Genomic DNA, 26,259 nt, shown 5'->3' on the forward strand with positions numbered 1-26,259 from the left:
GAGTCAGCCCTGAAAAATCATCATTACTTTCTGACCTTATGGCTGAAGAATTAATAATTATTAAATTTCTGTCATCTTTAGTGATCTAGCTTCATGACATTTTAGTACTGTTTTCTGAAGTTGCAACGTAGGAGACTAACTGCCAAATAATTTATACTGATTAGTATGTTTCAAGAAAGAAGTAGGACAAAAATAATAAAAACAAATGCAATATATATTTCATTTATACATTTGAAACATAAAAGGAAATGGCCCTGGGGAGCATGGTAGCGTAGGTGTAAGAACTTTGCATCACAAAGGTCTGTGGTTCAGTCCTGGTTTTCAGTCACTGTGCCTCGAGATTGTATGCCCTTGCTCTGCCTACATGAATTTTTTCTGGATACTCCAGTTTCCTCTCATCTCCCCAAAACATGTCAGCTGACTGCCTACACAAAAAACTGCTAGCATATATGCAGTTTTTTACCCTTGCCTTTGAGGATGAGGTCGTGACTGAAAAGGACCCCAAAAAACTGTTCATTTACTTGGTTAATGAATAAATAAGTTAATAACAAAGGCTGAGGGTCACAGATTTTTGATGAAGGGGGGTAAGGGTGAATAAAAGGAAAAATGAAAAAGAACATATAGAAAAAGTCACAAATGGTGAGCACTGTATATTGTCATCACAAGCCATACTATAATCATAGTGAATCACAGAAACAATACGGCTCCTTAAAGATCACATTTAAAGCAAAAAATGGATTACTGCCTTATGGGAAGTAATTGGCATGCAGTGGGTACTTAGGTCTTATTTTCATATAAAACAATTAATTTCTGTGAAAATAAAACATTTGTAAAAGCCATTCAGCTATCTTCATGATTATGTCCTTCAAAGCTCTCTCCTATGAAGGGTTTGGAGTGCTGATGTTGTTTGGGGTGCAGACATCTTCTGGTCTCAGTTTCTTCCCCCTACTTGGAGCACTTGCAGTAAAACAGTGGAGTCCAGCAGAATCAGAACACTATTGTCACAGGACAAGCGCTCCAACAACAGAAATATTTACTGAATAAGCACATTATTTATTAATGATTATTTTTGTTGTGGTGCTCGTCCTGTGACTTTTCTTTTAATTTCTAAGTATTATAAAGCCCAGCAATCAGGTTATTTCAGACTACAGCATGCCACTGAATCATAACATCATGCTGCTAAGTGTCATGAGGCGATTAACAGAGTGTGCATGAATTCCATGCTGCATTCATGCTAGAATACATTTATTTTTTATTTCAATTAATTAACTATTTTTTTTGGGGGGGGCAGTATGAATTTGGAGGCTATACCATTCAAAGCAGACAGCGTCTGATTTTGTTAGGAGAGTCAGAGCTTTGAACTTGATCTTTAAGATGCGCCCTCTTTGGGGAACTAAAAAGGAAAGCAATACAGACAGTTAAATATATATTATAGTTATCAAATTTTGGGATATCCAGAAATGTGTATCAAGTAGAAGGTGAAGGGAAGAGTATGCAGTTCAAGTACAAAGTAAAATAAATCTGTCATTATTGCAGCTAATGGGTAAAACGTGTAAATTCACAAGCAGCTTATAGATGATGGAAGAAGTGACTGCAGGAGCAATGCTCGGTGTAGAACACATTGCTCAAAAAAGAGAAGAAAGGATGAACAAGGTTCCCGAATTGTGACAGTACATTTAGATAACATCACTTATTACATTATCATAATTAAGTCTTCAACTTATTTCCATGGATAACTTTCATTCTTTAAATTCATATCAGCTCCAACATACACCATCTCAAAGAATTCCTTCAGATGACACCATCATCCTCTATGATGTAACAAATCAATGACTATATCCTGCTACACTGTCAAGGAAAATGACCTGCCTCCTTCCAAATCACTTGTTTCATTAATATATGATGATTTTATAAACAAGTATCGAATGATACATCCAATTGCAAATACAAATCACACCATAAGATTCAATGGTGATCAGCTGTCTAACATCTTGTAACCTCTACTTCCCACCCAATGTCAGCTACAGCATGTAGTTTCCTATATGCCAAGCTAACCTGAATATTCCCATAGTGTATTTACTAAAGCATTTCATGAAATGTAACTGTTGTACTGTTGGCTGCATGCTTCACCTAATCAGAACAAGAGGGAGACCTCATTAAGTAAAGGTGGTAAGTGTTGTTACTCTTCAGGCTTATCCTCATGAATCTTTCCTGTAAATGAAATTCCTGTGCTAAACAAAAATAGGCAAGAAATATGACTTACCCATGGCAGCACACTGCTTTCCTTGTTGATCACCAACAGACCTAAATCCCTCTGCACAAGAACACTCATAACTTCCCTTGAAATTTTGACATAACTGGGGACATGTTCCAAATATGTCACATTCATTAATATCTGAAAAAATACAAAATAGTGGGGGTTTTAAATTAGTATGCAGTTTAAAAGTACATTTCATCATAATGTATATATTTCATTAATCAAATTACAGGGTGCATTTGTATTTCCAAACCTTAACATGGATTTCTGCAGTGTGCCAGAAATATGTGGTTATTAATATATCCTGTACACTCAAAAAAACTGATTTTAATGCATATGCTTGTATTGATATGTAAGTACAGGCTAGAAAAATCTGATATCAACAGGTGCATACTCAATTTACTCTTATTACTCTTGTAGATTTGATAGTTTTTGTGCATGTAAATTATACCACTATAAAATTCCCTACCATGAGCCCTGAACTATTGGAGCATTTATTAGTACCACATCCCCCAGATATCAAATCAGGTGTCACACATGTCAGTCACTGCTGGTAGTTAAGACTATTGCAGTCATACAATGGCAGTTAGCATTCATATTTTCCTGTTCTTGCCATTAATGTGCATCTGATGTTCAAATTCCATCACTAATCCTTTTATTGAAAATGAATACAGACAAGAAATGGATACTGTTTAACTGTTCATAATACTCCACCTACACAAAATTGTGGGAATAATCCTTGAAATAATAAGCTAATTTTATATATTATGAACAATGTAGTCTTCACAACTCTGATACCAAACATACAGTTCAGGTTATATAAGGTCCCTCCGCTTGTAAGATAAAGGTTTATAAGTTCAGTAATGTCTTTCACATGTGGCAAGCTTGTTAAAATGATAAAGGATGTTCTGAGCAAAAATAAAACTTCTTTATCTTTTCATTAGCCAGGTCTGATACTGATCAAAACTGACAACACCATTTCCTTCATGACACGAAGGTTCCTACAACTGAAAATGTATTCATGATCTGTTTGGATGTATATACAGTAAACTGTGGGAATTTTTTATTTTTTATACTTATAAATGAAAACTTGTTAATATGCTCATGTTTATTATTCAAAACATTATTGTTGCTGTTCTATGTATGCAATAGAAAGATTTTTGACAAAAATATTCATGCATTTAGTTTTATTCTTTTCTACTCTTTTTGTATTTTTCAAAAGCAATAATAAATGTGAAAATACAATAGCATGTTGATCCTGCAGAAAAATATAGCACAAATTGGGACCATGTCATGAAATAACATGGCCGTTACTTAACCTGGAGACAGGTTATGTCTCAGTTACATTAGGCACAAAATATGGGCAAGGGTTTATACCAGTGGGCTAAAGTTTAATAACTGCTTTGGGCATAAAATGTGAAAAGATTTGTCAAGAATTCTCAAATGCAATTCTTAAGTTAATTATGTTTATATGTTGTTTCAGTATTTACAAGTATAAAGGTTTAAATGAAGTGTCTGAATTTTAGCAAAAGTGTGGCCTTCGTAAAACACTGCGCACATCTCACCTTAGAACTAAACTGACAGACATATGAATATTTTCATCAGCATGCTTGAGATGAAGTGAAGTATATTGAAAGAAGCATCATTTAAAAGACGGAAGCAGGGCTTAAGCTACACTGACCATCCAATAAGAATACCCATTAATATTAAAGATGTCAGCAATCACAAACTTTGTGTCAGATCATTACAAATGGTTGAAGTGACTTGGGCTATAATCACTAATCTCAGAGTAAACATTCGTAGTAGTACCAAACTAGAAAATAACCCTGTGAGTGTAAAGATGATGAAGAAATGATGTTGGATAAAGTATTACTTATCAAGTTTTGTATGTATATAGCCAGCAGGATAGCCTGGGTGGCCATTCTGCTTTTTAGGTGAATTAATTGGCACTCACATTTACTTTAATATAACAACCATACTACCCTATGTTTAATGATCACACTAATTCTGAGGAGGTATGACACACTAGCTTATAACTGCCACTTATGCACTGCTTCTTGGCTTCCTAAATTATGCAGGTATGAAAATTAGATCCTCTGTATGTGTAAATGCTTTCCTGTACCCAAAAATATCTTTGTTCTGCCATAATCTAGCTGCTTTTATGTGCTTGATGGTCTCTTACACTTAAGTACTATACTTTAAATACTCTGGGTGTTTTCATAATAGCCAGACACAAACACATAGTATAGCCGCATTTATTAATAATGTATATTCATACACTTATGTATTTTCAAAATCTTGCCATGCTGGAGGGGTCTTGCTGGTAGAGTCACCCCTGGCAAGCTAGTCTAAAAGTACTTACCAAATAAACAGTAGTACAAAATATGCCTCCATGTGATGGAATTTGAACATTGGGGACATTTAAAAATCCATAGAACCTTATCCAAATCAGGAATGCTAAGGCCCACAAGCCAGGCTTGGTAGTGACTGTAAATGATTCACATAGCCCAGACCTGCTCAGTCTGTAAAATCTGTATCGACTTCTGCAGCCACCATGCATGTTTATAACCAGTAAAGAAAATGCTGGGGGTCAGCTGCAAAACCAGTCAGATGTCAGATGGGAGCAGGAAGAATTAACATGGATAAGAGCATGACAATGGAAACTGACTCACATGACATGGAATGTCACCTAAGTGCTGGGAAGGAGCTAATGATTGTGTAGGATACTGAAAGGTAGCAGCTAAATTCAGCCGGCCTTACCTCTTCAGAAAACACTGGTTCAGAAACTAGGATTCTTGAATGGAGTTGGTCTATGGCCTACTTTGTGACTGACCCTCACAAGAGGTAATACTGTAGGTTTTTTTGCAAGCCTCATATTTTGTGTGGACAACTGGAGTTTGTGCCACTAAACAAGAGGGTCAATATGACTGAAAGCTGCAAAAAGAAAAGCTTTCTTGTTTGTGCATAATTACCTAATAGCTATTCTCAGTAGCATGCCACTTGCTGACTGGGTAGATCTTTTGGGAGACTTTGGCTCTCATAAGGGGAGAGATGGATACACCTGGAGGTGTATGACTGGGAAGAACAGCTTGCCTGATCTGAACCTGAGTGGTGAACTGTTTTGGACTTTTTTGAAATCAATGTACTGCTCATAAAAAAGTCATGTAAGAATGCAAACATGCTCATACTTGGTTACAGATTTCATTTGGCCAAAGGCCTACAAATGACATTATTGTTATGTCATCAGTCCTGATACCATATGTTCAGGACAGTCAGATCAAGGAGGGTGCCAAACATTCAATAGCTCAGCATCCAGTGGTTTGATGAGTCAGTCAGCTGGACAGAACCTGGAAACCAAAATCTGCAGTTTAAGTGTCCTGGGAATGTCTTCGGAATGCTTACCTAGTGCTTCTGTATGGGATGAGTTGAACTCTCTTCTCTATAATAGTCCATTTTGGATAACTGGTGAGGAGAGGGATGCAGAATCTAGGGGGGGGGGTTATTCATGTAATAGGTGAGGTAGAGACTTGGAGCTGGGCTGGTGCTTATCTTGGCTGTATCAGCAGAACCCACGTGTTGGCACAAGAGGTGAGAGAAACTGCCAAGTTTAAGAATGAGGCTTCCATGCAATGCTAGAAGAGGAAACCCTGGACAAGTCAGTAAGGCATTAGCTACATTGGTTACTGAAATAAAGATCTTGATCTGACAGGAACTTAGCAGAGCCATGGAGAATGAATTTTAGATGGACTCAAGGAGGTCTCAGCAATTCCTCTGGTGACTTATGACAAGGAGGCAGGACACCGTTCATGCTGCTCTCAACAATATTGGAGCAGCACAGACTTCAACTGGGAAGAAAAATAAAGCGAAGGAAGGAACACTTGAGGAGCTCCTAGGTCCATTGCTCATATCTCTCTGAAAAGGCAGTGCAAGAAGCAGCTAGTGACACTGCATTTATTTTTACAGATGAAGCCATTGTTGCAAATAAGCAGTTTTGTTGTGGCAAATCTGCAGGAATGGATGACATGAACGGATGAGATCCACCTGGAAATGTTAAATGCACTGGTCACATCTGGCATGCCTTTTCAATGCCACACAAAATGCTAAAAAGTACCTCTGGGTTGGCAAACTGATGTTGGGGCTCCTACTTTTAAAAAGGAAGTGGGATAATTTACTTGCAGATGAATCACACGTATCACCGTCCAAGAAAAGGTCTAAATCAGGGTGCTGAAAGAGGCACTTCTTCCTGCAGCAGACACTCTGATTCAAAAATAGGAATGCAGATAATGCAGACTCCATCACAGTCATGGAACAGTCGATCAACTCTTTGTTCATGCCCAAATACTGATTCTCAGTATTCAGCTGAATATATTTATGGTGAATGTAGGAATCTGCTGATGGTGCATCTAGCCTCCCCTGATGATCATGATTTTCATGAACAGTATAGCAATGCCTGGAGAGTACCCATTCTGGGAACATTAAAATCACATCTCTGTTGCTCACAAAAGAGATTGAAGGATGGCTGATTGGATAGATGTCAGATATACTGATACTCATGCTGTTTAGTACATGTTTGCACATTTTGCAAAGATCCTAAACCAGACAGCTGTAGGTTTTTAAACATTTATGAAACATAATGCAAAGTATGATCAGTTTTGGGCTCTTCTTTAACATCCTACAGTCAATACGGTCTGGCTGCACTAGTCTGCAGCACTTTCGCTAAGGCAGACAGGCTGTGGCATTTAGGAGTGCTAAACTGCAGTCAGTATTGTCTTTGTGCTGTAGCATGGTCCTGTCATGTGGTACACAGTCTTATCGCAGTTGCTTTGCTGTGTAGATGCAGTTACATACAGAGCAGCATTATAACAGAGTGCAGCCATACACTTATTTCACCATGGGAAATGTTTCAGGTATCTTGTAGGATCACATCCTATCCACAGCACATTGCACCTGCCTCCAGAATGGTCAGCCCCACTTTCAACCTCTGTGGCAGAATATTCTGGTCACATCTCAACCCCCTCATGATGACATCATCTAGTATACTGATATCTAATTTGACTCCTTTATCTATTAGTAATCCTTAAACAGCATGAGTTAACCAGTTACAGTTTTAATGCAATAAATAAACCATCATTCCTTCCATGCAACTACATTTACACTGGTTGTTACCATCTACTAACTAGACCATCAAACATATGGAATGGACAAGCTACATGTGGAATACACTGCAAGGTTTGAGCCCATAATCAAGTCTCTCCCAAAGCTGGAGGCATCATTTTTTGTTCATGTTTTGCCCTAATGTGCTTTGACAATGCTGATGTCAATCTGGACCTCCACATACTGGACTGAAAAAAAAAATAAAATAAAAAGGGTTGAACACCTATCTTGAATAAAGATGGATGCAAAAACAAATTTAGCTTCCTTGAGGCTTGTCATCATTCCAACAATCCACACACTGCAGAAATCAAGGACCCCTAAAAGAAGACATAAGAATATGTTCTACATTCTATCAGCATCAATAGAAGTTATCAAAGCTACCCAATTCAAAAGACAGGGTGGAAAGTTGACAGAGAACCTTTTCTTCTCATGTCGTGCATTGCCTGTTCACTTCTACCAGTCCAGTACAGACCCAAGATTACTGCAAGTGAATGGTTAGTTGGAGAAGCATCTAAAACTGCTCACTATACTAGTGTTCTACCTCTAACTTGTATTGTTGTGGCTTGCAGTGCACATTTATAATACTGCACCACTTTTGGGTAATCGGGGGGGGGGGGGTATATGCTTTTGCCACTGTGCCATTTTAAGTGAACTGTGTTCATATGAGTTTCTTCTGTTGAGTAGGTGAGATCATACAAATGTTACAACTCACAACAAGACTAAGCAACCTCAAAATAGGTGATATTAGCTAAGAAAGTGCAGAGGTAATGCCCCTACATAGGAGGTGTCAGGGTTTGCCACAGAAACATATGCCTGAAACAAACACTGAAGTATCCAGGTATAGATTACTCAGAAGGGTCTACACAGACTTAAGAGAATACAAACATACTGTCCACATTTTACCACAGTTATCTTTACAATTGCCAGTGGAATGTGGCAGTATGTTATGCAAACAGTAAGCTAGTCAGCAATGTTTTTTCAGGGAGCTGCACCCCCACCCCCAGTATGAAGGCTCTGCTTCACACCAATGTTCTCCAAATACCTTACATTTGAGGTCTCACCAACTCTGGAAAAAGGGGCATTACATTTTCCCCTTGTCATCAAGTTACTGCAACTTCAGTGGTAGCATGCTTAGAAATCATGGTGTAGAAACAAATCCCACACATTGGGGGATGCTGGTATGCACAACCCTGTTATAAAATCCCACAGTATTTGTTTTTCCTTCCTGCCTTTGTCACTACCAGTGTCAGGATGCAGAAAGCCTAATTTCAATCCTGTTTAGGAATGACAGGTAAGGGAAAGACATAGGTAATGTAATGATCGGTATACAGAAAGACATCATATACAAGGTCAGAGAGAAGGAGTTACACCACCACATGAAGGAGACAGGAAGTAAATAGGGTGATATCTAGGATATGTACGCTAGAAGTTAATGCACAGGAAACTGAGGACTACCTCTCAAGTAATACATTGCACTCACCCTTGATGTGTCCAGCAGGATGACAGATTCGTGGAAAGACAAATTAGGAAGAGGGTCACAGTTTTCAGGGCTCTGAACCTACCAGAAGCAGACTGGAATGTTCTGAATTCCAGGAGAGGTGGAAGGAAGGAGGTAGGGACTGGAAAGAAAGAGGAGGCATGGTACAAGGAGGAGAGCCAAAGCTCAACAAATAAGGCAAAGGCAGTCAAGACCCAAGCTGAAAAGGAGTTGTCAAATAAACAGGGTCAGGAGGGGCACAAGGCTTCTTTTGGGTACATAGCAGGAAGTTGGACATGGAAAAATGAGCAAGGATAGGAGGGAAACCACAAAAGACTGAGGAAAAAAATTAAATGCAAAACAACTAGGTAAAAGGGAGGTATTGAATGAGTGGCTAATTTTAGTCTTTATTAAGAAAAGCAAACAGACAAAAAACTTGTTTGGAAGGAGGTTAGACTGAGAGAGGACAGTAATAGTCAGACATACGGGAAGTTGAGAGGGAAACATATTCCCTAAGGAAGAACACAGCACAGGAAAAATTTGGGCAGCCTCCCAGTGCCCTTAACATATAGGTAGTGTTTTCAATAGATCACTGGCCAATGAAAAACGTGCCTGAAGACTGGAACATGACAAATATGACAATCTTCTATCTGGGGGTTGGAAGCAGGAAACTTCAGGAAAGTGCACATTCATTAGCCTAAGATGATTGGTGGGGAAAGACATGAAGAGAATCCAGAATGAAAAGCTGGTTGTGTTCCTAAATGACAACAATCTCCAGATCAACAACCAACATGCACTCATGACCAAAAGTAGTCATCTGCCAAACCTGATCCACCTTCATGGCTGGCTTACAGGAGACCTTCACAGGAAAGTACAGGTAGATGTGGTCTACCTGGATTTCACCATGGCCTTTTGACTCATTCCTACAAAGATGTCTGACAGACAGCTTGAAGGGTCTGGGTAAAATCAAAATTAAAGAACTGGAATGCTGTAAAGCTAAATTATATGACGAAGAAATTTGTGGTGAGACAAACATTTCAGGAATTAGTAAAGTGACAACTGGAGAATTGCACCTGGCTTCGTTACTCTTCTAGGTGTTAATTTTAGACATACATGACCAAAAATAAAACAGGATCATTCACTTTACTGATGTCACAAAGTTATGTACAGCAGTGGAGGATGAAGGGAATATTTAAGGAAGGATTTGGGAAAGGTAGCCAAGTGGACTGAAAGGTGACAGTTGGTGTTCAGTGCAGACAACTGTAAAGCACTACACCTGGGCTATGGCAGCCATGGAGTGAATTATTAGCTGGAGAAATGAAACCAGCAGCAACAAAGTAGAAAAGGCTCTGGGTGTTCTCATCATACCAGGAGCAGAATAAGAGGGCATTGGATGCAGTCAACAGAATGCTGGGAAGTATCCTCATGGAGAGACTACAGAAGCAAACAGATAATATATAGGCTATACAAAACTCTTGTCAGGTCACACCATGACTGCCTCCTAGGGAAGCTAACCACAGATTATTACTGCATCTTACCTTACCTTATCTTGCTCAGTCAATCTCTTGCTGTTACTAATAGGTTTCTGCAGCTTATGGTTCTCTTCCTCTAGCCCGCTCCATTCGCCCTTCGAGCTCACTCCACTCCCCTCCCTGCCCCCAAATTCCACCCACCCCCAGTGCTCCTATACTTATAGCCCATATATCCTCAACCCCTCCACAACAGCCTATTACCATCCCTCAGTCATCAGATCCACTCCACTTCCACACCACACCCTCCACCTCACAACAACCTCCTCTGTACACCCCATTCACACCGTGCAAGACATACTAGAACTACTACTACTAACTCTGACCACTGTAGCTTACACCACATCCATACACTCTAACATACCAACAAACACTACTTACCACATAGCACACACCCACACACAACCTCACACAAATATAGTAATATGCTCCACAATATTTACCAACTCATTACTCTACATACACAAAACAGCAACCACACTACCTCACAAAAGGGTAACAGTACTCAAAAAAAACATAGATATAGCCTACGCCATAAAACTCACACTATTCCTCAGAAAATGGCTACTAATCTCAGGGGACATACACCCCAACCTAGGTCCAAGCAACCCAATCCTATCCCAGAAACACAAGTCAGACCTACTTATTATCAATATAAACACACGTAGCATATCCAACAAACTACATGACTTTCACGCATTCATATCCCACTACTCCTCAGACATACTAACTGTTACAGAGACCTGGCTAAAACCTGCCAGACAAAACAAAGAAATTCTTCCCCCAGGCTATAACATCCTAAGGCAAGATAGAGGTACCAAAAAGGGAGGTGGAGCTGCAATCTTATTTAAAAATACACTCAACTCCAACCACTAAAAACCCCACTTCTCAAATTCCAGAATGCAGAGACATTAGGCTCCATTGTGTCCCTTAAAAACAAAAAGAGAATCAACATCCTCTGTAGTTACATTCCTCCAGGAAATAACTCCCCTATAATAGAAAGGATACTACAATAGGCTGCAATCAACCTACCCCAAGAAACTCACCAATAATAGGGGATATACTACAATAGGTCGCAATCAACCTACCCCAAGAAATCATATCAAACCAAATTTGATAGTCATGGTTTATTTAGTTGTAACTCTGTGGGTGTTATCTATGCTTTACAATGTCCTTGCAACAAGTTTTACATTGGGGAAACAAAGAGGGCATTTAAAATAAGATTTTTAGAACATGTAAGAGATATTAGAAATTGTAAGAAAGATAGCCCAGTTGCAGTACACTTTTCAGAAGCCCATAATAATTGTAGTGATGGCTTGAAAGGAACTATATTGGAACAAGTTGCTGTATCTATGTTTAATAATATAAGTATCAAAACTGTTTTAGTGCAGAAAGAAGCTGTGTACATTTTAAAATTTAAAACTATGTTTCCTTTTGGGCTAAATGAAGAGCTCAATTGGAAAGTATTATCTTGTTAATATGCTGTTTAAATTGATTAATTGTTTAATCACTTTATAATGGGTGTGTATATAAGCTGCTTTTTTATGTAAGTATTTTATTCTCCTTGAAGGCTTTGGCCGAGACGTCAGAGAGAGACTTTTTCCAGTGTATAATAAATCCTTGGTGGAATTTGCTCCTGTTGTTTTTTTTCCTGTTTGGTTCCTGTTGTTCCAGTTTGATGCCTACTGATCCACAGTTCCATCTGCCTCGGATTTTCAGAGAAAATATGGAGGGGAGTCAAATGTCCCTGGACAATTTTCTGGTTAATTCTACTACTACTTCGAATCAATCGGATAGAGGTGAGAGACCAGCTCCACAAAGAGTTTCAAATGAAGCTAACAGTATTTGGGAAAAATGGGATGAAGACAGACGCTCTAGGCCCACCAATCCTTTTTCTGGTGTGGGTAGAAAAATTTCATTAGCATTGAATACAGAACATAAATCATTGTTTGATGAACTGGAGAAATTAATGTGGAAGGAAACTTCAGTACATTACAATATCTGTGGTTACAAAAATATGTGGAGACTGACACCACTCCCAGGGGACTGAGAGTGTTTAAGGATCCTTCCAGTCCATTTGACCTAAGTGTGGAAACGGACATTTCTTTTCACAAAAGGTGGGTAAATGCTGCCCACCAATGTGTGAGTGAATGGCTTCATATACTTATAGAACGTGACCAGTTGAAGCATAAGGAACTGTGTGCTAGTATTAAAAGACTTTGCTCTGATTTAACTAATGCTGTCCCGTTGCCCGTATTTAATGATTTTCTCAAACAAACCAACTTAAAACTGAAAGAGTATGAAGTTACTTTGGTTAATAGGAAGAAGGGGAAATTGTTGCGGGACATACGTGATTATGAGTCTAGCAAGGCTTTTTTATCTAGGACTGAACGTTCCAAACGTCGCAAACAAGTTAGGTTTCATCCAGATGACGCTGTGAATCCACCGTTCAACTCCTCGGCCTCAGAAGGAGGCTATACCTCGCATGAAGACGAATGGAATGATGGCGACTTTCCAGGTCTCCCAGCAGCTGAACAGAGGGATAGATTTCGTCAAACTTTTCAGGGGAATTCTTCCTCTTCCTCGATTCCTCCAGCACAGGGACAAAAACGGACTTGGGAACAGTCTGCTAACCAAGGTGGGAAGAGTTTTGGACAAGGGGGGTTTAAACGGGGAAGGCGTTAATATTTGTTCTGTGTTTAGTACTAATGTTGTGTTGAATGCAACTGAATATGTAGTCAATCTCTCTAGTCATATATTTAATGATTTTGAAATGTGTGTTTTAAATAAGGGACTTAAATTTGTCCCTACTGTGGTTACTCGTTTGTATGATATACAAGGTGATGTGTTTTCTTTTGCTAGAAAGCTGCATTTGAAACATTTTTTTAGTAAAAATAGTTTTTCTGTTTTGGAAATGGATGCAGAAAGTTCGGATAGTTCCATAGATAGTTTTTATTCATGTATTTCTGAAACCGAAAACAATGCATATTATAGTTTGGATACTTCGAAGGTTCCTTCCCATAGTACATTCATGCCTGATGTTCTTAATGGGGAGGTGTGTCAATTTGTTAGCTTGGTGAATTATTTTGCTGAGTTATCTCATAAAGATTTTATGAGCAATAAGTCCAATATAGTTTATAATATGTCTATTCAAGAATGGAAAGCCTTATTAACTTTAAGTAAGATGGATGATATTGTCTTCAAACCATCGGATAAGGGTAACAAACTTGTTGTTATGGGTTTTTCTGATTATATGGATATGTGTATGAAACATCTCTGTGATATTAACACATATAAGGTTGTTGAGCCTGAAGTTTTTTTTACAGCTATTGATGAATATAAGGAGCTGGTTAATAAGGGATTAAGATTGGGCTATTTTTGTCAGTCAGATGTTAAAAAAAAGTTTCAGGTGGAGGGTTGCAAAATGGCCCTGTTTTACTGTCTACCCAAAATCCATAAGAATTTGCAAAAGCCCCCTGGTAGGCCGATAGTATCTGGGTCTGAGTATTTCCTTCATAACCTGGGTGTTTTTTTACATCATTTTTTGTCTCCTTATGTTATGAAATTACCTTCATATATAAGTGATGTGTTTGACTTTTTGAATAAGGTAAAAAGCATTAAAATAAATCGCAATATGATATGGGTTAGTATTGACGTAAAAAGCTTATATACAAGCATTAGACATCAATTTGGTTTCGTTGCTTTAAGATTTTTTCTTGGGAAATTCACCTGCTACAGAATACGTGATGGAATTGGTATTTTTTTGTTTAACTCACAATTTTTTTGAATTTAACAATGTTTTATACCATCAGTTGCAAGGTACAGCCATGGGGGCTTCATTTGCCCCCATGTATGCCAACCTTTTTATGGGTTTTTTTGAACTGGAAGTGATTTATAAACAAAAATTTTTTCAAGAACACGTTATTCAGTATTTTAGGTACGTCGATGATTTAATATTCTTGGTTGATAGTAATAGGGATGAAATCATTGAATTTTTTAATGAAATAAATGTTAATAAATACCATATCAAATTTGATGGATTAAATATTGGACATATTATTCCCTTTTTGGATGTAGTGTTAGATATTTCAGATGGGGAGAATATTGTAACATCGCCCAATAAGAAATTTGAAGGGGCATGTCAGCATTTACATGGTACGAGTGGGCACCCTTCTCATGTAATTGAGGCTCTACCCTATGGTGAAATGTTACGTATTTTCAGACTTTGTAATAGACCTGACATTTTCCATAAAGAAATGGGTTTCTTGGTTGAATCTTTTTCTACCCGAGGTTATAGTAAGAATGTTTTGGAGAAAAGTTTTACAAGGTTAGTGACAGGGGTTAAACCTAGACATGAAAGATCTATGCATCATTGGACTTGCAACACTATGAGAGGTAACAGGACACAACAAAATAATGAAAGTATAACTACAGAAAACATTTATTTTGTAACTACTTTTGGATGTTTTACTAGACAGTTTCTTGACATTGTTAGCAAATTTTGGCTTTATCTATGTTCTCTTAGCAATGTACAACAATGGCTTAATGTGAATATTAAGTTTTCTTACCGCAAAGGTAAGAGTATAAAAAATTTTTTGGTGAAATCTAAGATTGTTCTACCCTCCCCAAGAATGTATATGGAACCTGTTAGAGTTGGGACCTTCCCTTGTGGGAAATGCACGGCTTGTAAACATATTGTATCCAATTTTGAATTTATTAATAATGTTAAATTTGATAGTCATGGTTTATTTAGTTGTAACTCTGTGGGTGTTATCTATGCTTTACAATGTCCTTGCAACAAGTTTTACATTGGGGAAACAAAGAGGGCATTTAAAATAAGATTTTTAGAACATGTAAGAGATATTAGAAATTGTAAGAAAGATAGTCCAGTTGCAGTACACTTTTCAGAAGCCCATAATAATTGTAGTGATGGCTTGAAAGGAACTATATTGGAACAAGTTGCTGTATCTATGTTTAATAATATAAGTATCAAAACTGTTTTAGTGCAGAAAGAAGCTGTGTACATTTTAAAATTTAAAACTATGTTTCCTTTTGGGCTAAATGAAGAGCTCAATTGGAAAGTATTACCTTGTTAATATGCTGTTTAAATTGATTAATTGTTTAATCACTTTATAATGGGTGTGTATATAAGCTGCTTTTTATGTAAGTATTTTACTCTCCTTGAAGGCTTTGGCCAAGACGTCAGAGAGAGACTTTTTCCAGTGTATAATAAATCCTTGGTGGAATTTACTCCTGTTGTTTTTTTTCCTGTTTGGTTCCTGTTGTTCCAGTTTGATACCCCAAGAAACCATCCTGCTATCAACATCCTCTGTAGTTATATTCCTCCAGGAAATAACTCATCTATAATAGAAGAGATACTACAATGGGCCGCAATCAACCTACCCCAAGAAACCATTCTGCTATCAACATCCTCTGTAGTTATATTCCTCCAGGAATAACTCACTTATAATAGAAGAGATACTACAATGGGCCAAAATCAACCTTCCCCAAAAAAACATCCTGCTATCAACATCCGCTGTAGTTACATTCCTCCAGGAAATAACTCACCTATAATAGAAGAGATACTACAATGGGCCGCAACCAACCTACCCCAAGAAACCATCCTGCTATCAACATCCTCTGTAGTTACATTGCTCCAGGAAATAACTCACCTATAATAGAAGAGATACTACAGTGGGCCACAATCAACCTACCCCAAGAAACCATCCTGCTATCAACATCCTCTGTAGTTATATTCATCCAGGAAATAACTCACCTGTAATAGAAGAGATACTACAGTGGGCCACAATCAACCTACCCCAAGAAACCATCCTGCTATCAAACTCCTCTGTAGTTATATTCCTCCAGGAAATAACTCACCTGTAATAGAAGAGATACTACAATGGGCCACAACCAACCTACCCCAAGAAACCATCCTGCTATCAGCATCCTCTGCAGTTATATTCCTCAAGGAAATAACTCACCTGTAATAGAAGAGATACTACAATGGGCCACAACCAACCTACCCCAAGAAACCATCCTGCTATCAACATCCTCTGTAGTTATATTCCTCCAGGAAATAACTCACCTGTAATAGAAGAGATACTACAATGGGCCACAACCAACCTACCCCAAGAAACCATCCTGCTATCAACATCGTCTGTAGTTATATTCACCAGGAAATAACTCACCTCTAATAGAAGAGATACTACAGTGGGCCACAATCAACCTACCCCAAGAAACCATCCCGCTATCAACATCCTCTGTAGTTATATTCCTCCAGGAAATAACTCACCTGTAATAGAAGAGATACTACAATGGGCCACAACCAACCTACCCCAAGAAACCATCCTGCTATCAGCATCCTCTGTAGTTATATTCCTCAAGGAAATAACTCACCTGTAATAGAAGAGATACTACAATGGGCCACAACCAACCTACCCCAAGAAACCATCCTGCTATCAACATCCTCTGTAGTTATATTCCTCCAGGAAATAACTCACCTGTAATAGAAGAGATACTACAATGGGCCACAACCAACCTACCCCAAGAAACCATCCTGCTATCAACATCGTCTGTAGTTATATTCACCAGGAAATAACTCACCTATAATAGAAGAGATACTACAATGGGCCGCAATCAACCTACCCAAGAAACCATCCTGCTATCAACATCCTCTGTAGTTATATTCACCAGGAAATAACTCATCTACAATAGAAGAGATACTACAATGGGCCGCAATCAACCTACCCAAGAAACCATCCTGCTATCAACATCCTCTGTAGTTATATTCACCAGGAAATAACTCACCTATAATAGAAGAGATACTACAATGGGCCGCAGTCAACTTACCCCAAGAAACCATCCTGCTATCAACATCCTCTGTAGTTATATTCACCAGGAAATAACTCACCTATAATAGAAGAGATACTACAATGGGCCGCAATCAACCTACCCCAAGAAACCATCCTGCTATCAACATCCTCTGTAGTTATATTCCTCCAGGAAATAACTCACCTATAATAGAAGAGATAATTCAATGGGCCGCAATCAACCTACCCCAAGAAACCATCCTGCTATCAACATCCTCTGTAGTTATATTCATCCAGGAAATAACTCACCTATAATAGAAGAGATACTACAATGGGCCGCAATCAACCTACCCCAAGAAACCATCCTGCTATCAACATCCTCTGTAGTTATATTCCTCCAGGAAATAACTCACCTATAATAGAAGAGATACTACAATGGGCCATAATCAACCTACCCCAAGAAACCATCCTGCTATCAACATCCTCTGTAGTTATATTCATCCAGGAAATAACTCACCTATAATAGAAGAGATACTACAATGAGCCACAATCAACCTACCCCAAGAAACCATCCTGCTATCAACATCCTCTGTAGTTATATTCCTCCAGGAAATAACTCACCTATAATAGAAGAGATACTACAATGGGCCGCAATCAACCTACCCCAAGAAACCATCCTGCTATCAACATCCTCCATAGTTATATTCCTCCAGGAAATAACTCACTTATAATAGAAGAGATACTACAATGGGCCAAAATCAACCTTCCCCAAGAAACCATCCTGCTATCAACATCCTCTGTAGTTACATTCCTCCAGGAAATAACTCACCTATAATAGAAGAGATACTACAATGGGCCACAATCAACCTTCCCCAAGAAACCATCCTGCTATCAACATCCTCTGTAGTTACATTCCCCAGGAAATAACTCACCTATAATAGAAGAGATACTACAATGGGCCGCAACCAACCTACCCCAAGAAACCATCCTGCTATCAACATCCTCTGTAGTTATATTCCTCCAGGAAATAACTCACCTGTAATAGAAGAGATACGACAATGGGCCACAATCAACCTACCCCAAGAAACCATCCTGCTATCAACATCCTCTGTAGTTATATTCCTCCAGGAAATAACTCACCTATAATAGAAGAGATACTACAATGGGCCACAATCAACCTACCCCAAGAAACCATCCTGCTATCAACATCCTCTGTAGTTATATTCATCCAGGAAAAAACTCACCTGTAATAGAAGAGATACTACAGTGGGCCACAATCAACCTACCCCAAGAAACCATCCTGCTATCAACATCCTCTGTAGTTATATTCATCCAGGAAATAACTCACCTGTAATAGAAGAGATACTACAGTGGGCCACAATCAACCTACCCCAAGAAACCATCCTGCTATCAACATCCTCTGTAGTTATATTCCTCCAGGAAATAACTCACCTGTAATAGAAGAGATACTACAATGGGCCACAACCAACCTACCCCAAGAAACCATCCTGCTATCAGCATCCTCTGTAGTTATATTCCTCAAGGAAATAACTCACCTGTAATAGAAGAGATACTACAATGGGCCACAACCAACCTACCCCAAGAAACCATCCTGCTATCAACATCCTCTGTAGTTATATTCCTCCAGGAAATAACTCACCTGTAATAGAAGAGATACTACAATGGGCCACAACCAACCTACCCCAAGAAACCATCCTGCTATCAACATCGTCTGTAGTTATATTCACCAGGAAAAAACTCACCTGTAATAGAAGAGATACTACAGTGGGCCACAATCAACCTACCCCAAGAAACCATCCCGCTATCAACATCCTCTGTAGTTATATTCCTCCAGGAAATAACTCACCTGTAATAGAAGAGATACTACAATGGGCCACAACCAACCTACCCCAAGAAACCATCCTGCTATCAGCATCCTCTGTAGTTATATTCCTCAAGGAAATAACTCACCTGTAATAGAAGAGATACTACAATGGGCCACAACCAACCTACCCCAAGAAACCATCCTGCTATCAACATCCTCTGTAGTTATATTCCTCCAGGAAATAACTCACCTGTAATAGAAGAGATACTACAATGGGCCACAACCAACCTACCCCAAGAAACCATCCTGCTATCAACATCGTCTGTAGTTATATTCACCAGGAAATAACTCACCTATAATAGAAGAGATACTACAATGGGCCGCAATCAACCTACCCAAGAAACCATCCTGCTATCAACATCCTCTGTAGTTATATTCACCAGGAAATAACTCATCTACAATAGAAGAGATACTACAATGGGCCACAATCAACCTACCCAAGAAACCATCCTGCTATCAACATCCTCTGTAGTTATATTCACCAGGAAATAACTCACCTATAATAGAAGAGATACTACAATGGGCCGCAATCAACTTACCCCAAGAAACCATCCTGCTATCAACATCCTCTGTAGTTATATTCACCAGGAAATAACTCACCTATAATAGAAGAGATACTACAATGGGCCGCAATCAACCTACCCCAAGAAACCATCCTGCTATCAACATCCTCTGTAGTTATATTCCTCCAGGAAATAACTCACCTATAATAGAAGAGATAATTCAATGGGCCGCAATCAACCTACCCCAAGAAACCATCCTGCTATCAACATCCTCTGTAGTTATATTCATCCAGGAAATAACTCACCTACAATAGAAGAGATACTACAATGGGCTGCAATCAACCTACCCCAAGAAACCATCCTGCTATCAACATCCTCTGTAGTTACATTCCCCCAGGAAATAACTCACCTATAATAGAAGAGATACTACAATGGGCCGCAATCAACCTGCCCCAAGAAACCATCCTGCTATCAACATCCTCTGTAGTTATATTCACCAGGAAATAACTCACCTATAATAGAAGAGATACTACAATGGGCCGCAATCAACCTACCCCAAGAAACCATCCTGCTATCAACATCCTCTGTAGTTATATTCATCCAGGAAGTAACTCACCTATAATAGAAGAGATACTACAATGGGCCGCAATCAACCTACCCCAAGAAACCATCCTGCTATCATCCTCTGTAGTTATATTCATCCAGGAAATAACTCACCTATAATAGAAGGGATTCTACAATGAGCCACAATCAACTTACCCCAAGAAACCATCCTGCTATCAACATCCTCTGTAGTTATATTCCTCCAGGAAACAACTCACCTATAATAGAAGGGATTCTACAATGGGCCTCAATCAACCTACCCCAAGAAACCATCCTGCTATCAACATCCTCTGTAGTTATATTCCTCCAGGAAACAACTCACCTATAATAGAAGGGATTCTACAATGGGCCTCAATCAACCTACCCCAAGAAACCATCCTATCAACATCTTCTGTAGTTATATTCCTCCAGGAAATAACTCACCTGTAATAGAAGAGATACTACAATGGGCCACAATCAACCTACCCCAAGAAACCATCCTGCTATCAACATCCTCTGCAGTTATATTCATCCAGGAACTAACTCACCTATAATAGACGAGATACTACAATGGGCCACAATCAACCTACCCCAAGAAACCATCCTGCTATCAACATCCTCTGCAGTTATATTCATCCAGGAACTAACTCACCTATAATAGACGAGATACTACAATGGACCACAATCAACCTACCCCAAGAAACCATCCTGCTATCAACATCCTCTGCAGTTATATTCATCCAGGAACTAACTCACCTATAATAGAAGAGATACTACAATGGGCCGCAACCAACCTACCCCAAGAAACCATCCTGCTATCAACATCCTCTGTAGTTATATTCCTCCATGAACTAACTCACCTATAATAGAAGAGATACTACAATGGGCCGCAATCAACCTACCCCAAGAAACCATCCTGCTATCAACATCCTCTGCAGTTATATTCATCCAGGAAATAACTCACCTGTAATAGAAGAGATACTACAATGGGCCACAATCAACCTACCCCAAGAAACCATCCTGCTATCAACATCCTCTGTAGTTATATTCCTCCAGGAACTAACTCACCTATAATAGAAGAGATACTACAATGGGCCGCAATCAACCTACCCCAAGAAACCATCCTGCTATCAACATCCTCTGTAGTTATATTCCTCCAGGAAATAACTCACCTATAATAGAAGAGATACTACAGTGGGCCGTAATCAAACTACCCCAAGAACCATCCTGCTATCAACATCCTCTGTAGTTATATTCCTCCAGGAAATAACTCACCTATAATAGAAGAGATACTACAATGGGCCACAATCAACCTACCCCAAGAAACCATCCTGCTATCAACATCCTCTGCAGTTATATTCCTCCAGGAAATAACTCACCGATAGCAGAAGAGATACTACAATGGGCCACAATCAACCTACCCCAAGAAACCATCCTGCTATCAACATCCTCTGTAGTTATATTCCTCCAGGAAATAACTCACCTATAATAGAAGAGATACTACAATGGGCCACATCGACCTACCCCAAGAAACCATCCTGCTATGAACATCCTCTGTAGTTATATTCCTCCAGGAAATAACTCACCTATAATAGAAGAGATACTACAATGGGCCACATCGACCTACCCCAAGAAACCATCCTGCTATCAACATCCTCTGCAGTTATATTCCTCCAGGAAATAACTCACCGATAGTAGAAAAGATACTACAATGGGCCACAATCAACCTACCCCAAGAAACCATCCTGCTATCAACATCCTCTGCAGTTATATTCCTCCAGGAAATAACTCACCTATAATAGAAGAGATACTACAATGGGCCACAATCAACCTACCCCAAGAAACCATCCTGCTATCAACATCCTCTGCAGTTATATTCCTCCAGGAAATAACTCACCTATAATAGAAGAGATACTACAATGGGCCACAATCAACCTACCCCAAGAAACCATCCTGCTATCAACATCCTCTGTGGTTATATTCCTCCAGGAAATAACTCACCTATAATAGAAGAGATACTACAATGGGCCACAATCAACCTACCCCAAGAAACCATCCTGCTATCAACATCCTCTGCGGTTATATTCCTCCAGGAAATAACTCACCTATAATAGAAGAGATACTACAATGGGCCGCAATCAACCTACCCCAAGAAACCATCCTGCTATCAACATCCTCTGTAGTTATATTCATCCAGGAAATAACCCATCTATAATAGAAGAGATACTACAATGGGCCACAATCAACCTACCCCAAGAAACCATCCTGCTATCAACATCCTCTGTAGTTATATTCATCCAGGAACTAACTCACCTATAATAGAAGAGATACTACAATGGGTCACAATCTGCCTGGCCCAAGAAACCATCCTGCTAGGCAACCTAAACTTAGACTGGCTAGCCAGCAACTCCAACAACTCCTCAAACCATATTAACTTATTTGGATTCTCACAACTAATCCAAGAACCCATCAGAGTAGACAAAAAATCCAACAGAACCTCCATTCTAGATTGGACGCTAGTTAATATCCCCACAGAAAATTATCATGTGGGCTGCTTACCTGATACATTGAGTGACCACTGCCCCACATTCCTCCTTCGTGAACAGACTAAAATACCCAAACCCATGCTATTCAAGAGACTAGGGACGAGCACAAAGTCAATCCACAAACTTTTAACAGTATGCTCCAGCAACAGAACTGGAATCCACTAAAAACTCTACCTTTAGATCAGGCAGTTGATTTTTTTAATACTACTTTTATGAATGTACTAAATATACTAGCACCCATCAGGAAACTCAGGACTAAAGTTAACTATGCCCCATGGCTAAATAGGACAACAAAAGCCTTAATAAAAGCCAGAGACAATGCCTGGAAAAAGAATAACACTATCCAAGACAGACAGAAATATCAAGAACTATGAAATAAGACCAAAATGCAAACAAAAGTAGATAAAAATAACTAATTCTTAGACATCCAAACCAAGCACTCTAGAAACCCCCAAAAGTTCTGGCAGGCCATCAATACCCTTCTAAAACCGGACAAAACCACCACCCCATCTCCCAGCAACAATTCTGATAATGATAGCATAGCTTCAGAATTCAACCATCACTTCACAGAATCTATCCTTGCACTATCTATCCAACTATCCAACAAGAACACTAAACCCCCCAACTGTAGAACAAACTAACATACCCACCTTCACATACTCACCTGTACCAACTTCTTCAGTTAAAAAGCTACTCTCTAAACTAAAACCCACTACACTCACAGCAGATGGTTTACCCACAAATTTCCTAAAATTAGCTGCAGAATCACTAGCCTACCCTGTCTCAATTCTTATAAACCGCTCTATACAAGAAACCTACATACCCCATCTATGGAAAGTGTCACATATAATTCCCCTTCACAAAGACAGAAACTCCTATGAACTATCAAACTACCGGCCAATTGCTATCTTGTCCCCCCTTTCCAAGCTTCTGGAGAAATGTATTCACACCCAGGTAATGCACTTCTTATCCTCACATAACCTCCTCTCCCCCACACAGCATGGTTTCCACCCAAACCATGGCACAACCACTGTTCTACTCTCCTTTACCAATCAGATTAACCATTTAAGAAACAACAACAAATTTGTCTTAGCCATATTTCTAGATCTATCAAAAGCATTTGATATGGTCTCCCATCACCTACTCTTAGACACTCTGTCAACCTTATCCTTCGCCCCCTCTACTACTTCATGGTTTAGAAGCTATCTCTCTGACAGAAAACAATCAGTTAAATGACAAAGTACACTATCTCCTCTATTACCAGTTACTATAGGCATCCCACAAGGATCAATACTGGGCCCTCTACTATTCACCATTTTCACTAACAAATTATATACTTCCACCCTGCATGCATCACCTATACAGTACGCAGACAACTCCACCCTAATCTGCTCAGCCCCATCCATAACCACTCTTCAAAAGCTTCCCCAAGAATCATTCTGCTCCATGGAAAAATGGATTACTGATATCCAACTCATTCTAAACCCGAACAAGGCCAAATTACTCCTTTTTACCCCCAATAAATCCAAATCCACACCTCCTACCTTCACTATCACCTCCAAAAACGGGACCACAATCTCCACCTTCCCTCACACTAAGCTGCTCAGGGCTGAAATAGATAACAATCTAAACTTTAATGTCCATATCACACAAACCATCACAAAGGTACATAAGAAACTAGGAACCCTATACAAACACAAACAGTTCCTATCAGACCAAGCTAGAACCTCCTTAGCCCAATCCCACCTCTTGTCTACCCTAATGTATGCATCACCAATCCTAATTCATATCAGGAAAACAGACCTAAACAAACCAGAGTCATGTTACAATAAAACTGCAAAATTCACTAACAACTCCACTTTTAGAAGTCATCACTATCTTGCCCTGAAGCAACTACAGTGGTTAGAACCCCCTCATCTAATTAGCTATCACCAATTAGTCCTCACCTTCAACATAATAAGGAACCCTCAGAAAACCCAACCCTAAACCAACTTCTAAACCAATATTCTGCAAATCGCCCATCCAACAAATTCCTGCTCTGCATAACCAAAGCCAATAACACCGCAGGGAAAAGTCTGTTCTCCCACACCATTGCTAGGGAATGGAATAACCTCCCCCAAAGTATCTCCTCTGCAGCATCCATCTCACTGTTCAAGACATCACTAAAATCACACCTCTTGCAATCATGGCTATGTCCCTGTATCACATAAAATCTTTTCTGCTCTCCTCCTAACTTGCCACACCTCATCTCCTCACTGCTTACCTCAGCTATTCTGTACTACCCAAATACTCCCTATCAGGAACTACTATCCTACAAACTATTTCTCATGCTAAGACATCTCTCGAATAGCATTATTTTCCAGATTCTATTCCTTCATTTTTATGCTTTGTACTACCAATAGGGAATTCAAAGTTTTGCTATCTATATATCAAGCTTGCTCAAATCAAACTAAGGTAAGAAAAATCTCCTTGATTGTATATATGCCACTGTATAGAAATTTTCTGTCATACGTGGATTATGTGTTGTCATATAAAGACATGGAGCTCTGATTGTATATATGCCTCTGTACAGAATTTTTTTTTTTTGTCATTTGTTGTATTTCTACTGTTATGTTATGGAGCTTTTCTCCCCGGGCCTCCACTGTAAATGGACCTTGTTCCAGTCTGACTTTCCCGGTAAACAAATGTAAAATAAATAAAAAAAATAAAAATAAATAAATAAATAAATAAATTGTTGTAGGCTATACAAGGACAGAGACATCAAGATGCTGAAGGAAGTCTACAGCTAAGCCACCAAATGGTAGGTGAAATGGTTATGAAACAATATGTCCTTGGAATGAAGGAGTTGCAGCTACTCTCAGTGAAGACTAGAAGAGACAGTGGGGCATTATAGGGATGTACACATCATCTCAGCAAGAAGTGAAGGGGTTATCCTGAACACAGAGGACAGAGATGGAGTGTACATGCAGTAGGTGATGAGTCTACCCCACATATCAACAATCACATTGAATATCCACTACACAAACAAATCACATTGAAGACTCTGCCTATTGCAAAATGTAAATCATCAACAACCACAGCAATTGAACTAGAAAACACATTTTTTTTGTGGGATACAAGTCCTCTGCACTACCCCACAGCTAGTTATACATACACTGACTCCAAGGTTGTACAACCATGTAGAAAGGGAAGTAATTTGTAATTTACAAAACTTATTGTGTCCTACAATACACATTAATTCAGTGATGGGAAAAGGCATGTCAACAAAGTAAAACAACATTACTACTATACAAAGTAACCCCCAGCTAACAAATGAAAAAGGCATGTAAAATAAACACACAGCCATTCAATCGAATTAAGTATAAAGACCTGTCTGGATGATGATGAGATTTAAACCAGCCAATGAAACAGGACTGTGTGAGTGCAGAATAACGTGTTCTCCAGCAGGACTGTAGAGACCAACTACCCCTGTGATTTGTAAAAGTACTTTTTCAGTGCGAGAGCTGTAGATGTG

The 26,259-nt window shown here is 39.1% G+C and overlaps 1 protein-coding gene across 1 annotated transcript in view; it reads right to left on the reverse strand.

Annotated features, from left to right (window-relative positions):
• LRP2 (LDL receptor related protein 2) overlaps positions 1-26,259 on the reverse strand; it is a 1,335,386-nt gene that overhangs the window by 205,817 nt on the left and 1,103,310 nt on the right. Inside the window, exon 65 of the mRNA XM_044075346.1 lies at positions 2,264-2,395. Coding sequence (XP_043931281.1) covers positions 2,264-2,395 — 132 coding nt within the window. The remainder of the gene's footprint in view (positions 1-2,263; positions 2,396-26,259) is intronic.

The sequence above is a fragment of the Protopterus annectens genome, chromosome 6.part1, assembly GCF_019279795.1.
Source record: "Protopterus annectens isolate FY-2018-M chromosome 6.part1, PAN1.0, whole genome shotgun sequence".
Classification (NCBI taxonomy): Eukaryota; Metazoa; Chordata; order Ceratodontiformes; family Protopteridae; genus Protopterus; species Protopterus annectens.